Consider the following 13,217-nt stretch of genomic DNA (forward strand, 5'->3'; position numbering starts at 1 on the left):
CCTGATACACATTTAGCTGGTGGCAACACCAGGAGCACAGCCTTGTACTGTGACATCCTGGTCCGGGGGCCATTCGGCTACCCTGATGAACCCCTGAAAGTGCAAAATGCTTACAGAGAGAAAGAATGGTCTTACTCAGCTTTTTACTGCCTTATACCTTGCATACTACCTAGCAAATAGTGGCACTCAGCAAGCATCTGGGTAAAAACAAAAAAACTGTACTTAATTACAAAAGAAATTGGCTTCTGGCTGAAATTCCATCAAGTATCTATGACATTCACCGAATTGTATATATAAAAAAGCAAAAATCTAGAGAAATGGGGCAAAGGAAACTTGAAAAAAATCTGTTAATCTGTTAAGTGTAAGAAAATGTACCTTGAGGGGGAGGGAGGTATGGAATAGGAATTAATAGTAAACAAAATAACCATATATAAGTAACGACTAAATACCTTCTGGAAAAGTTTTCTTTTAAATGAGGCTATGAAATTAATCCAATTGATTAGGACCAGCATATATATATATATTAATATTTCATATACATATTTCTGTATTAACATATATATTTACATACACACACAGTTTTTAACTAATGCAAACAATACTTTTTACTGTGGATTGCTGTCACAAGTTTGAAAGTCTTTGCTGCAGAAAATCAAATCTGAACTCACCATTTTTTTGGCATGTTCTTCACACAGCGGGGTCTGGTGTGTAATGTCGAACACGGGCACAGAGCACTGCTGTCCGTCTGCGAACTTGGCTGTGCAACTTGAGAAAAGCTGCTGAGAGCGGTTCAAGAGGATATCTGTGGTTTTCAAAGTTAGGAATATAACGCACTGAAACTCAAATTATTTAAGTTTTCAATTTTTATATAAAACCTGCTTCTGGGGCGCCTGGGTGGTGTAGTTGGTTAAGCGCCCAACTCTTGGTTTTCGCTCAGGCTGTGGTCTCAGGGTGACGGGAGCAGACTCGGTGCTCAGCAGGGAGTGGGCTAGAGAACCTCTCCCTCACTGCAGGCCCGCACATGCTCTCTCTCTAAATAAATAAATTAGTCTTTAAGGGAAAAAAAAAACCTTCTTCTTCCCTTATTTGTGTTTCCTAAGTAATACATTTTCTTATCTATAAAAGCTGAAGAACCAAGCCAACTACTGATGTGAGAAATGATCATTGTTGAATTTATCAGAAGAGATTTCTAAAATGAGTCTACTTTGCTAAAAGTCTCCTAATACGAATCTCCTTTATAGGCATTCTGATTTTTGTTATTCGGAAAAAGCAGGGTCATTTCATTCTTAACACACAACTCCTAGAAAGTCCACTACAATGGTTAGAAAATACCACTTTCTTTTAAGGAAAACTTTCATATATAATCCTCATCAAGAAGAATAAAAATTTTAAGACATAGTTATAAAAGCTCATCTATCCAAATTTGATTTTTCATTTCCCATTTCCAACATCAAACTCAAACTCACAACTTACGGAAAGTTACTTTTAGATCAAAACTTTATCATTAAAACTGGAACATCAGCTTTACTTGATCAACATTTTTAAACATCCAAACGTTTCGCCCCTAGCTGCATTTCCTCAAGACATATTTCCTACCTATCAAGGGACCACCTTTGTTTTTCCTTTATACTTTAATAGTTAAGGCTATTTATAAAGCCTTGAGTGCATAGAAAGTGCTGCTGAAAAAGTTGTGAAAATTTAATGCCAGGAACAGAAAGGAGGGCAAAAAGTCAAAGATAATAAAGAAGAGCAAGTAATTGCCACTGTATAAATTTTTTAAATGCTACTCAATTTTAAATGTTTAATAAAAGTGAGAGTAATAAGATTTCAAAACCAGCCTGAAGCCCTTTACCGCAGGTTTTCCTCGAGTATATTCTGTCTTAATGTATCTTCTTTCCTAGTCAGTGATGTTTATCTTTCTTCCATTTCAAATCAGCATTATGTTCAATACAAAGAGCAAATTCTTCCCAGGGCAAAAGGGACACCATAAAACTATGTAACTTTCTGGGAAGACTAAAATCAGATTTTGAATAATACAATTTGCCTTCTCCATGAACGGGTGTTGTAGTTGCCTCCTAGAAGCTATGCAGAACCACGGCAAGCACAAGATTTCCTGCAACTGAGTGAGCGCAACCGGAAGAACCTGCTACTTGCTATCAATTTTTCAGATTCTGATATAATTCTTGAAAAAGAATCACAACAGAAGTGGAAAAAAATTAATCGGGAGACTTCATGAAAATGCAGTTACACAAAAATTTTAAACACTAAAAATAGTTAAGATTTCAAAAGTCATCCACTCGGCTTAAGAATGAAAATACTAGCCCTGAATGAGTTAATACTTTTCAGTGCACACCCCATTCAGTTAAGGATACGCTGGAAACAGTGTCTGGTGAATGGAAGGGCTTTGTTAGGGCATCGTTCACCCTTCACGGTTCCACTGCACGCGGCTGGCTCTATTGCCCTCAACTTGGTCCGGCTCATGCTGAGAAAGCAAAGAGACAAAATTCATTTTTAAAAGAATGCTGGGAGAATCCAGGGCGACTTTACAACACTAGGCTGGCAGGCTGTAACACCAACATTTTACCTTCCTACGTTCATTCAATAAAAAGGTGACTATGAGGTACAATGACCAGTTCCAGTATTTCTCCAATCTGCTGACAAAACCAGTAATTATATATTATCATCAATCTCAACGACGCCTATTTTTTCTTTTTAAAGTGGTATTTTGGTTCCTTTGACGTCAGAAAGGGCCAGTAAGGAGACAAAAAGGGATAAAGAAAAGGAGACTGGATTATCAGACCTAATTCGGAATCTCAGCTCTACCTCTTCCCAGCTGTGTGACCTTGGGCAAGTTACTTAACCTCACTTAAGCCTCAACTTCCCCACCTATAAAGTGGAGATAAGAGTACCTTTGGGGGACAGGTAAGCACCAAAAGATACAACACATCTAAAATACTTATCCTATATGATATGAAATACTTATCATATAGGATAGTTTCTTACCTAGTAAATAGTTAATGGTTGTTAGTTCTTGGTATTATTATCCTCATTAGAGTCTGGTCATGTGAAGCTGCTAAATAGTAAATGTGCAAGAAACTTGACCTAATAGAGAAGAAAGGTGTAATGCCGTGGAGAAATGGTTGATTTGCTCTCATCTTCCAAAATGAACTCATTTTGGATATATGTTTTAAACTTCTTAAAATATGTGCAATTCCATCTTTCATTAAATGTTACCTCCCCTCCATACACTCAAAATTTAAATATTTGACTCTTACTTTTAAATTCATGAGTAGGCAATGTATTTACATGGTCCCAGAAAAACCAAAGAATAAAAAGCTAGGCAACAAAGAGTTGCCTACTTTCAGGGCGCCTGGGTGGCTCAGTGGGTTAAGCATCTGCCTTCCGCTCAGGTCATGATCCCAGGATCCTGGGATCAAGTCCCCAGTCCGACTCCGTCCTGGGCTGGGAGCCTGCTTCTCCCTCTGCCTGCCACTCTCTCTGCTCATGCTCTCTCTCTCACACACACACAAATAAATAAATAAAATCTTAAAAAAACAAAAACAAAGAGATTTTTATAAAAGAAATAAAATGTTTTAAAAAGTCTTTCTAGCTACCCTTGTCCCAATTTTCCAGTTCCCACTCCCTCTATAATGAGTATTCGTTTGAATAGTTTGTGGATCTTTCCATAGTTTATTACAAACATTAAAAATTAGAAATATATAATATTCAAGTTTAGAAGTACAAAATTGTCCTGTGATATCTGACTCTCTGAAGCATCACAAACTGGTAGGACTTTACACCTATCTGAGGGTAGACAAGGAAATCTACATGATATGCTGAATCATACGTCAGGCATCACGAATAAAATACCTTTTGAACTGTTTCTATATCTAAGGATGATTTTTTAAAGATTTTATTCATTTATTTGACAGACAGAGACCACAAGTAGGCAGAGAGGCAGGCAGAGAGAGAGGGGGAAGCAGGCTCCCTGCTGAGCAGAGAGCCCGATGTGGGGCTCGATCCCAGGACCCTGAGATCATGACCTGAGCCAAAGGTAGAAGCTTAACCCACTGAGCCACCCAGGCGCCCCTGTATCTGAAGATTTACACTAATCAGAAGGTTATTCAGAACCAAAAGTACGTATGAATCCAAAGAAAATCTAAATAAAATTTCTACTCTAACTTTCATATAAATAGTACATACAAATAGAGAACCAGGTACTGCCATCAAAGGCATTTTAATTAAGGGTTCTGCCAGATGTGTCAGAATCACAAGAGTGGGGAAGGGAGCCAGTAACTTATGTCTCTAAACCGGACAGACTATTTCAAATAAATGAAGCCATACTATTTTGGCAGCCTACCCCAATTCTCTTGGTCTAGATTTAAATAGAAGGCATTTCTCTATATTGAATAGATTATTTTTGTGGAACACTTCAAGAATCTGCTCAGCCATTCACCAAGCCTCGGGTACAATACAGTCCCTCGCTTTTTCTTTATCCTAGACTTTGAAGGGAACTACCGGTTTCATTTTGTAAAATTGCTGGTATGTTCCAACTCGCCAATCTTTCTCTTAAACGGTAACATAAACTCGAAGTCAGAATCTCAATACCCCCTCCCCCAAATGATTAAGATAAAAATGCCTGATGTTAGACAGATTTTTATTATCCGAATAATCTCAACAAAACAAAAGGAGAATGACTAAAACATTTTGATGTTTTTAATGTGAAAACACCTACTATGAGTTTCCCTTTTGTATGATTAGATCTCCCTTTTACAATAAAATTTCTATACAAACAACACTAGTCTCTGCAGGACTGTGGCTACAAGATAACTAGATCTGAGTTTACATACTTAAGCTATTTCAGTGGTTTAGTCCACATAGTCACCAATATATATGACAAAGCTCTTAGATGAGAAAGAATAATGTTATTCAGTTTAGATCCAAACTCTATGTTAAAGGATATCTACTAAAAGGCAGTCATCAAAATTTTAACTTCTAAAACATTTAAAGGCAACTTTTTAAATGTCTTTTGTGGAACCAGTCTTTGAAAGCAAAAACATCAAACAGAGGACATTATCCAACTAACAGCTGATTTTTTGTGAGCCTGAAATATAACTTAAGTAAAGCAGTAAACCACCCATCACCAACAAAGAATTATGGCACACTGTTAAGTGATTATCAGAGAGGCTCTGACTAATAAACTTTTTACTAATCATGAGTGACAGAAACAAATGACATCAAATTAATAATTAGAGTTTGTATTTGTTTAGTAATATTTAATTATCATGAATTTTTTTAAAAAATCACTAATGAAGGTTTGGGAAATGTTTTAGAAAAAAAAGGGGGGGGTGAGGGGGATTCTGCCAGTTAAAAATCATAGATAGATACAGTCTTCTACACAGATACCGAGTGTCTCAAACTCAGAGGACAGTCCCTTACATCTTTGACAAGATCCTAATAATATACTAGATTCAATGTATACAATGCTCTACACAGACAGCTTCACGCCAGACAAAACTGGTCTCTACTGAAATTATACACTTGAAAGCATTATCTAATGTAAATGTTAGATATCATTATTTCAAAACCTATGTTAAACCAAGTGAATTCTTTCGACAAATAGAGAACAGACACTCTTCACTTGTTTAATTCTATCCATTCATTCGTCAATACCAGAGACTTAAGAACAAAATGTACATTGTTCCTGCCCTTGCAAAAATGACTGTCTAGCTTGGGGCACCTGGGTGGCTCTGTCGGTTGTCTGCCTTCGCCTCAGGCCATAATCTCAGGGTCCTGGGATCCAATTCTGTGTCTGGCTCCCTGCTCAGCAGGAAGTCTGCTTCTCCCTCTCCCTCTGCCTCCACTGCCCCCACTGCTTGTGCTCTCTCTCAAAATAAATAAAACCTTAAAAAAGAAGAGACTGTCTAGCCTGACAGAAATATTAGTACACAACTGGACAGTGAAGCAGAGTACGAAACACAATAAGCATATGTAATTGGGGACCTAATGTAGTGGAACCTGGAAATGTTTCTCTAAGAAAAGTTAAGTCTCTTGAGTATGGAAGCTAAGATTTAAAGGACATTCTAGGGGCGCCTGGGTGGCTCAGTGGGTTAAAGCCTCTGCCTTCGGCTCAGGTCGTGATCCCAGGGTTCTGGGATCGAGCCCCGCATTGGTCTCTCTGTTTCTCAGGGAGCCTGCTTCCTCCTCTTTCTCTCCCTGCCTCTCTGTCTGCTTGTGATCTCTGTCAAATAAATAAAATCTTTAAAAAAAAAAAAAAAAAGATTTAAAGGACATTCTAGAACGGACACTACCTCCCCCCTACACAGGAGTCGGGGCTCTAAGAGTGAGTAATATACTGCAGGCAGCGGTCATTACGTAGTATAATAGTATACGTATTACTACATATACAAGACACACACACACCAAGTTTCAAACAACTCTAAATGTCCTAAGCAGCAGAATACTCTTAGGGGTAGAGTATCTTTCTGATATATGCAACTGAAAAATAGGTTATTTTTTATAACAAATATTAACAAAAACCAAAATACGTAAAACCAAAATGACATTTCAAAAAATATATAGGTACATAAGAAATATGATCAGAGGCTATAAATAAAGGGTTTTTTAAGTTTTGTTTTAAACTCCTTTTCCTCAGTGACTCATGATAACTATAGGAAAATTTTTTTAAACTTTCATTTATCAATAATCCTACCCTCTTGAGAAAGCTACTGCTAATATTATGGTATACAAACTCATAAAAGTGTCTGTGTGTGTGTGTATTTCAAGGTTGTTATCTGAAAAAAATAGTAAGTAAAAATTGTGAAATAATAAACTCCATAAAAAGCTATGTCTTCTGGGGCATCTGGGTGGCTCAGTTGGTTAAGCATCTGCCTTTGGCTCAGGTCATGATCTCGGGATCCTGGGATCCAGCCCTGCATTGGGCTCCCTGCTCAGTGGGGAGCCTGATTCTCCCTCTGCCCTCCTCTCCATGTGTGCTCTCTCTCTCTCAAGTAAGTAATAAAAATCTTTAAAAAAAAAAAGAACTATGCCTTCTAATCTGAAAAAAATAATTTTCAAAAAATAATTAAGGAAATAACCTTAATTAAATGTGAAGATATTTTGGAAAATTTTAATTCAATTAAGCTAGCTTGTTTTTAAAGATTTTATTTATTTATTTAGCAGAGAGAGAACATAAGCTCGCTTGTGGGGCTGAAGGAGAAGCCGACTCCCTGCTGAGTAGGGAGCCCAACACGCGGTGCTCATTCCCACAGCCCTGGGATCATGACCTGAGCTGAAGGCAGACGCCTAATGACTGAGCCACCCAGGCGCCTCTTAAGCTAGTATTTTTAAAGGTATATAAATAACTAATTATGATTTATGATTTCACCACCTAAACTGATTTCCAAAATGATAACACCATCAATTTCTTCATTGAAGTATCAGGTAACTTCTACATGTCCAATTTATGGATTTTCAGACAATAACATACTACGCACACATTATAAACCATATTTTTGAAACAAGTTTTTGAGAATATAGGTGAATGGCTATATGATATATTTTTAAGGGAAAAAATGGGCACATTGCTTTTAAATAACATAGACCCAGTTTTACTTAAATATATACCTAAAACAGAGAAAGCCCAAGGGCTGACATCCATATTACAAAGTCATTAAGAGCCATGTTTTAAAGAATTTGTATCATGAGAAAACGGTTATAATCCAATGTTACATGGGCAAAATTAGGAAATAAAATATACCTAGGGCATGATCTCAATGTTGCTTTTTAATACAAATACATGGCTCAGTGGAAGATTTCATACACACACAAACACACACATGTACACACACACAGAGAAAAAAGACTACAAGGAAATAATCAAAATGTTCACAGTGCTCATTCTCTGTTCTGTGCACAGTGATGTTACGGAAACCCACAGTGATGTTACGGAAACCCTCCTCCCATTTTTTTTTTTATATTTTCTAGATTTACAATACAACAAATACTTGGACTAATAATATAAACAGAAAAGATTCTCCCCCCCCCAAAGAAATGCAATGTAATGAAGTCTTCTGAAGACATAATATGCAGGATAATGGAGATACTAACAGAAAATACGCTGGAACAAAATTTTTTTTTTAAATGTAAGTAAAAAATATAAAATACTATTTCTCTAGTAAGAAAAAAAAACTGTAAATATCACTTTTAAATAATACATGAAATCTCTAAGCATTGTGATTGTTTTAGCATTCTCAAATACTTTACCCAATAAATTCTCATCAAACTCTGGCAAAGTGACGGCAATACTTTTACGGGCAGCTCGTGGCGATGATCTCTTACCACGTGATGTTAAATTTTCTTTGAGCGATGAAAACAAAACGCAATGCTCAAATATTTGAGGCTTAGATGCCCACTGTCGGCGGCGCCTCAACGAGCCTGTGGCAACCCAGAGAAAACGGAGCGGGCGGCGGCGGCGCGGGGCTCTCACCTGGTCCGGCCGCACGCAGCCCGCTGCAGCTCCTGCATCAGCTGGCCGGTGCTCTCCGGTTCGCGGCTGGCCGCCTGCAGCAAAGCTTTCCTAAACGTGTGCCGGCATTTCTTTTGACGAGATTCTGCCCGCTCCAGGCGGCAGAGGTGCTTATATTTCTGCTGAAAGTAAGTGCAAAGTTGGGTCACCCTGGAGCTCCTACTCTCCGTATCATCGTCATCGGACCTGGAGAAAGCAGGGAGACAAGGGAGGGACTGATGAAACGTCCGGCTCGGTTAAGAGAGGGGGAAAGCGGGTCAAGAAGCGGGTCGGAGGCACAAGGGTCACAATTTGGGGCAGGTGAGCACATCACAAAATTCGAGGAGAGAATTCCGGTAGGGCTGAAAGGAAGGACACTATTTCGACAATGAAGAAGGCAGCAGAGCCCACCCTGCGCTTTCAGACGCTTCACCTCTCCAGCATGTCAATATCAACTCAGTGCATCAGGGTCTTTTAAATGTTAAGGGACTTGGGGTTCTCGGGAAGAAAACAGTTTCTTTACCTTTACTTACCAAAACCTCGGAGTAAATGACACGGCAGTTATGCGGAAACACTCAGTGTAATTTCATAACAGGTCATACCAGAAACGGAGCAGTGAATTCCACCAGTGCCTTATCAAAGAGCTGCCTTTTTACATGTACTGTTTTTTGGTTGTTTTTTTTTTTAAGATTTTATTTATTTATTTGGCAGACAGAACACAAGTAGGCAGAAAGAGAGGGAGAGACAGGCTCTCCACTGAGCAGGGAGCCCAATGTGGGGCTCGATCCCAAGATCCCGGGATCATGACCTGAGCCGAAGGCAGAGGCTTTAACCCACTGAGCCATCCAGGCGCCCCCATTCTATAATAATTTTTATTATTTTCTTAACATGAGATACCATTTTAAAAAAAGATTTCTTAAAAAATTTGAGAAAGAGAGAGGAAGCAGAGCGAGTGAGAGGGCAAGGGGCAGAAGGAGAGGGAGAAGCAAACTCCCCGCTGAGCTCAATCCCAGGACTCCAGGACCATGACCTAAGCCAAAGGCAGACACTTTAAGGGACTTAGCCAGCCATGAACTCCCCACTTTGCAAATTTCTGATCTAAGAAGTAAGTCCCAAGAAACATGTTCTCTTCAGTATAGCAGCTGCTACAAAAACACCAAATGAAGGATCTTACTTCAATCTTTTCATTTATTTAACATTCAACATTTGCTATAACGTCTATTACACAGAGTCCTATAAAGGAGAAAAAAAATTTAAGCAGTTTGCAGTGCAGTTTAGACAAGATAAACAGATCCCCAAAGTTAAACAATTCAAAAGACAATCAAAACAATAACTAGTAACAGTAACTAAAAACAAGAACTAAAACAATGGAGCAGGCTGACCAATGACTCAAATATCTGATGATCTCCAATTAGAAAAATCTAGGAGTTTTTCACAATTTGAGATCCCAAGACCTACCCTAGATCTACTGAACCAGAATTTCCACGGAATGGGGCCCAGGAATCTTTATTTTGAATTGTTCCCTGAAGTCCCACACCAGGTTTTCATTCGGGAGTCCCAGTCGAGCCGGTAGATACTATAAATATCTTCAATGTGAGGCAGAGAACATAGAGAGGTCTAGGTATGGCTAACGTGCTATTAAAGTTCACGAGCAAGACTGCTGGATGAGAGGCTCGGCACAGGAGATGCCAACAGAACCGAACTGTGAAGGAAGGGTAGAATCTGAAGAAAAAGGTACCTCACAAGGATAAACGAATACAAGCCGGGCTTCAGAGATAGACAGGATAGAGAACATGAAGTACTAAGTAGCTTGCTTCGGCTAAGACGTGGCGTACATAGGGGAGTGCAGTGGGTAAGGCAAACTTTCTAAACCTAACCTTTATTCTACCAGCAGTGAAGAACCTTATAGAGTTTGAAGAAAACAGGTAACAATAATAGAACCGTGCACAAGGAAGACTGCACTGACAGCAGGCAGAATGAGGAAGACGGGCGCCTGGGTGGTCGTGATCTCAGGGATCTCTGGGATCGAGCCCCACATCGGGCTGTCTACTCAGCGGGGAGCCTGCTTCCTCCTCTCTCTCTCTGCCTACTTGTGATCTCTGTCTGTCAAATAAATAAATCTTTAAAAAAAAAAAAAAAGAAGAAGAAGTGAGGAAGTGACAGGAAAGAGGGCAGGGAGGAAATTAGTATAAAACTCCAGGAACCAGGTAACAAGAACCCACACGAGGGCAGCAGCAGCCGGACTGCATTAGAAGAAAGGGATCCTGCACGTATGAAAGGCAGACCTTGTCACCCGGCATGGGAGGATGCGAGGGACACTCATCATGTGGCCATTTCCATCAGCCAAGACCGGGAAGAAGAACACGAGCAGACCCGGGGCAGGAAATACATCGCATTTCAGACGTGAAGAAGGCAGAGTGCAGATGAGGTGTCCAACAGCAGTGGGACAAACTGCTGGAAATGATAAAGAGGAGCCCAAGAACGAAGGGACTGACTTCCGAGCCAGCCGCTGGCCAACTCAAGGACGGGCGGCACTGCAACTGAAAGGCCACAGAGATAGTGGAAAGAACAAGACCGTTACCATAAGGCCATTAGCATAGAAGAATTAGCTCAATTTGGTGCCTGGATATGAAGGATAAGAAGTTGATAATGGGGCGCCTGGGTGGCTCAGTGGGCTGAGCCTCTTGCCTTCGGCTCAGGTCATGATCTCAGGGTCCTGGGATTGAGTTCCGCATCGGGCTCTCTGCTTGGCAGGGAGCCTGCTTCCTTCTCTCTCTCTGCCTGCCTCTCTGCCTACTTGTTGTCTCGCTCTATCAAATAAATAAATAAAATCTTTAAAAAAAAAAAAAAAGAAAGAAAGTCGATAATGACTCAATGACTTTGAACTTGCATAACTAGGAAAATGGAAGGGCTATTAATAGAAAAAAAAAAAAAGAGAGGAGAAACTGCAAGTCTTAAAGGGAGAGTAAAGCTCAGGTAGATTATCACTTGCCTAAGCTGTTATTTGGAAAGACTCTCTTACAGCGGGGAGGACACACCAGATCGACAGTTCTCAAGTTGACAGTGAATGCACAGATGCACCTGGATGTTGAGGCATGCGCCATCATTGTAATAAAAATTTTCAGGGGCACCTGGGTGGCTCAGTGGGTTAAAGCCTCTGTCTTCGGCTCAGGTCATGATCCCAGAGTCCTGGGATCGAGTCTCGCATTGGGCTCTCTGCTCAGCAAGGAGCCTGTTCCAACCCCCTCTGCCTGCCTCTCTGCCTACTTATGATCTCTGCCTGTCAAGTAAATAAATAAAATCTTTAAAAAAATTTTTTTTTCAAAGCTTATGCAGAAGTTTCACGCTTCTCTTGCTGAAGACCAGTAAGATGCAGTCTGCAGACCCGCACAGGTCCACGGACTGTCCCCGGCATGTCCTTAACTAGAAAATCTCCAACATGCCTCCCACTTCCAAGATGCTGGTAACACTCGTATTTCACACCTGGCTGTGGAGGAAGAGTAGCATTCCAGGCAGAGTAAGGCCAACGGCCACTGTTTCCCAGCAGCGACAGGCCTGCCGCCTACTGCATTCTCAGTATTCTCTCTCCCCATCTGTGCAATGAAGGAGAGCGGGCTCACCTACCTCCCAAGGTTGGGAAGAGAACGGAAAGAAATGACCTAACTGAAATCACAATACAAGCATAAGTATTATTATTAGATACCGAAACCCGTATCTATTATCTAGAATCAAATCACTTATTGAATACATACATGCAAAAAACTCCTGGCCTAAACACTTTTACCATGAGCTCTAGCAACAGTCAAAGAAAAAAAATAATTCGAATCACACACAAAATATTCCAACTGTCCAAAAAGAGAGGGATTTTTTTTTTAAGATTTTATTTATTTATTTTAGAGAGAGATCAAGCATACAAGCAGGGGAAAGGGCAGAGGGAAAGAAATCTCCAGCTAACTCCACACTAAGCATAGAGCCCAATGCAGGGCTCGACCCCACAACCCTAATATCATGACCTGAGTCATAATCAGGAATCTAATAATATACCAACTGAGCCACCCACGTGCCCCAAGAGAATATTCTTTTAATTAAGCTAACCTAAACTTGACGCCAAAAACTTATTAACAAGGACTATATAATAAAAGGAAAATTATAGGAAAATCTTATTAATGACTTCAGAGGCAAAATATATTAATAAGTTGAATCTAGCAGCATAGAAGAACAAGAAGTATCCAATCTGGGTTAATTAATGTAGGAACGCAACAATTATTTTTCAGTCTGATCTTACTAGATCGCTCTCCTGCAGAAAAACCATTTATTCTTCTTTCATCTTCCAACTTGCTGCCGCCTTGCTTCCTCCCGTTGTTTTCCTCCTTTCCTTCTCTCTCTGCCCAGACCGCATCATCAGTTTGGAAATTCTTCATGTTCGTAACTTCAACACCACTTAAATACTGAAGACACGAGTTTGTTCTCTAGCCCATACCTACCTCACAGTTACATTTCAGACACAAGGTACTTATCTGGCGAGCGCAGCCACATCTGACTAACCCAGAGATGCTGGAATTAGGCAGAGAACTGGGGAGGAGAGAGGGGCACAGAAGGCGGCATCTGAAGACCTACAGGGGCCTTTCAGTTCTTCACTTGGGCACTGATCAGTGCAGGAGGGGGTGAACCGCCTGGAAAGAGAAGGCCAGACTCCCACAGAGCAGGCCTA

At 40.2% G+C, this 13,217-nt stretch overlaps 1 protein-coding gene across 6 annotated transcripts in view; it reads right to left on the bottom strand.

Moving 5' to 3' along the window:
* The window catches only part of INO80D (INO80 complex subunit D), a 70,992-nt gene that overhangs the window by 19,249 nt on the left and 38,526 nt on the right, over positions 1-13,217 (bottom strand). For all 6 annotated transcript variants that reach the window (XM_004764221.2, XM_013062298.2, XM_004764220.2 and 3 more), the window contains 3 exons: positions 8,489-8,713; positions 2,373-2,482; positions 669-802 (listed from right to left, as the gene is read on the bottom strand). In XM_004764221.2, coding sequence (XP_004764278.1) covers positions 669-802; positions 2,373-2,482; positions 8,489-8,713 — 469 coding nt within the window. The remainder of the gene's footprint in view (positions 1-668; positions 803-2,372; positions 2,483-8,488; positions 8,714-13,217) is intronic.

The sequence above is a fragment of the Mustela putorius genome, unplaced genomic scaffold, assembly GCF_011764305.1.
Source record: "Mustela putorius furo isolate JIRA1106 unplaced genomic scaffold, ASM1176430v1.1 tig00000275_pilon_pilon_pilon, whole genome shotgun sequence".
Lineage (NCBI taxonomy): Eukaryota > Metazoa > Chordata > Mammalia > Carnivora > Mustelidae > Mustela > Mustela putorius.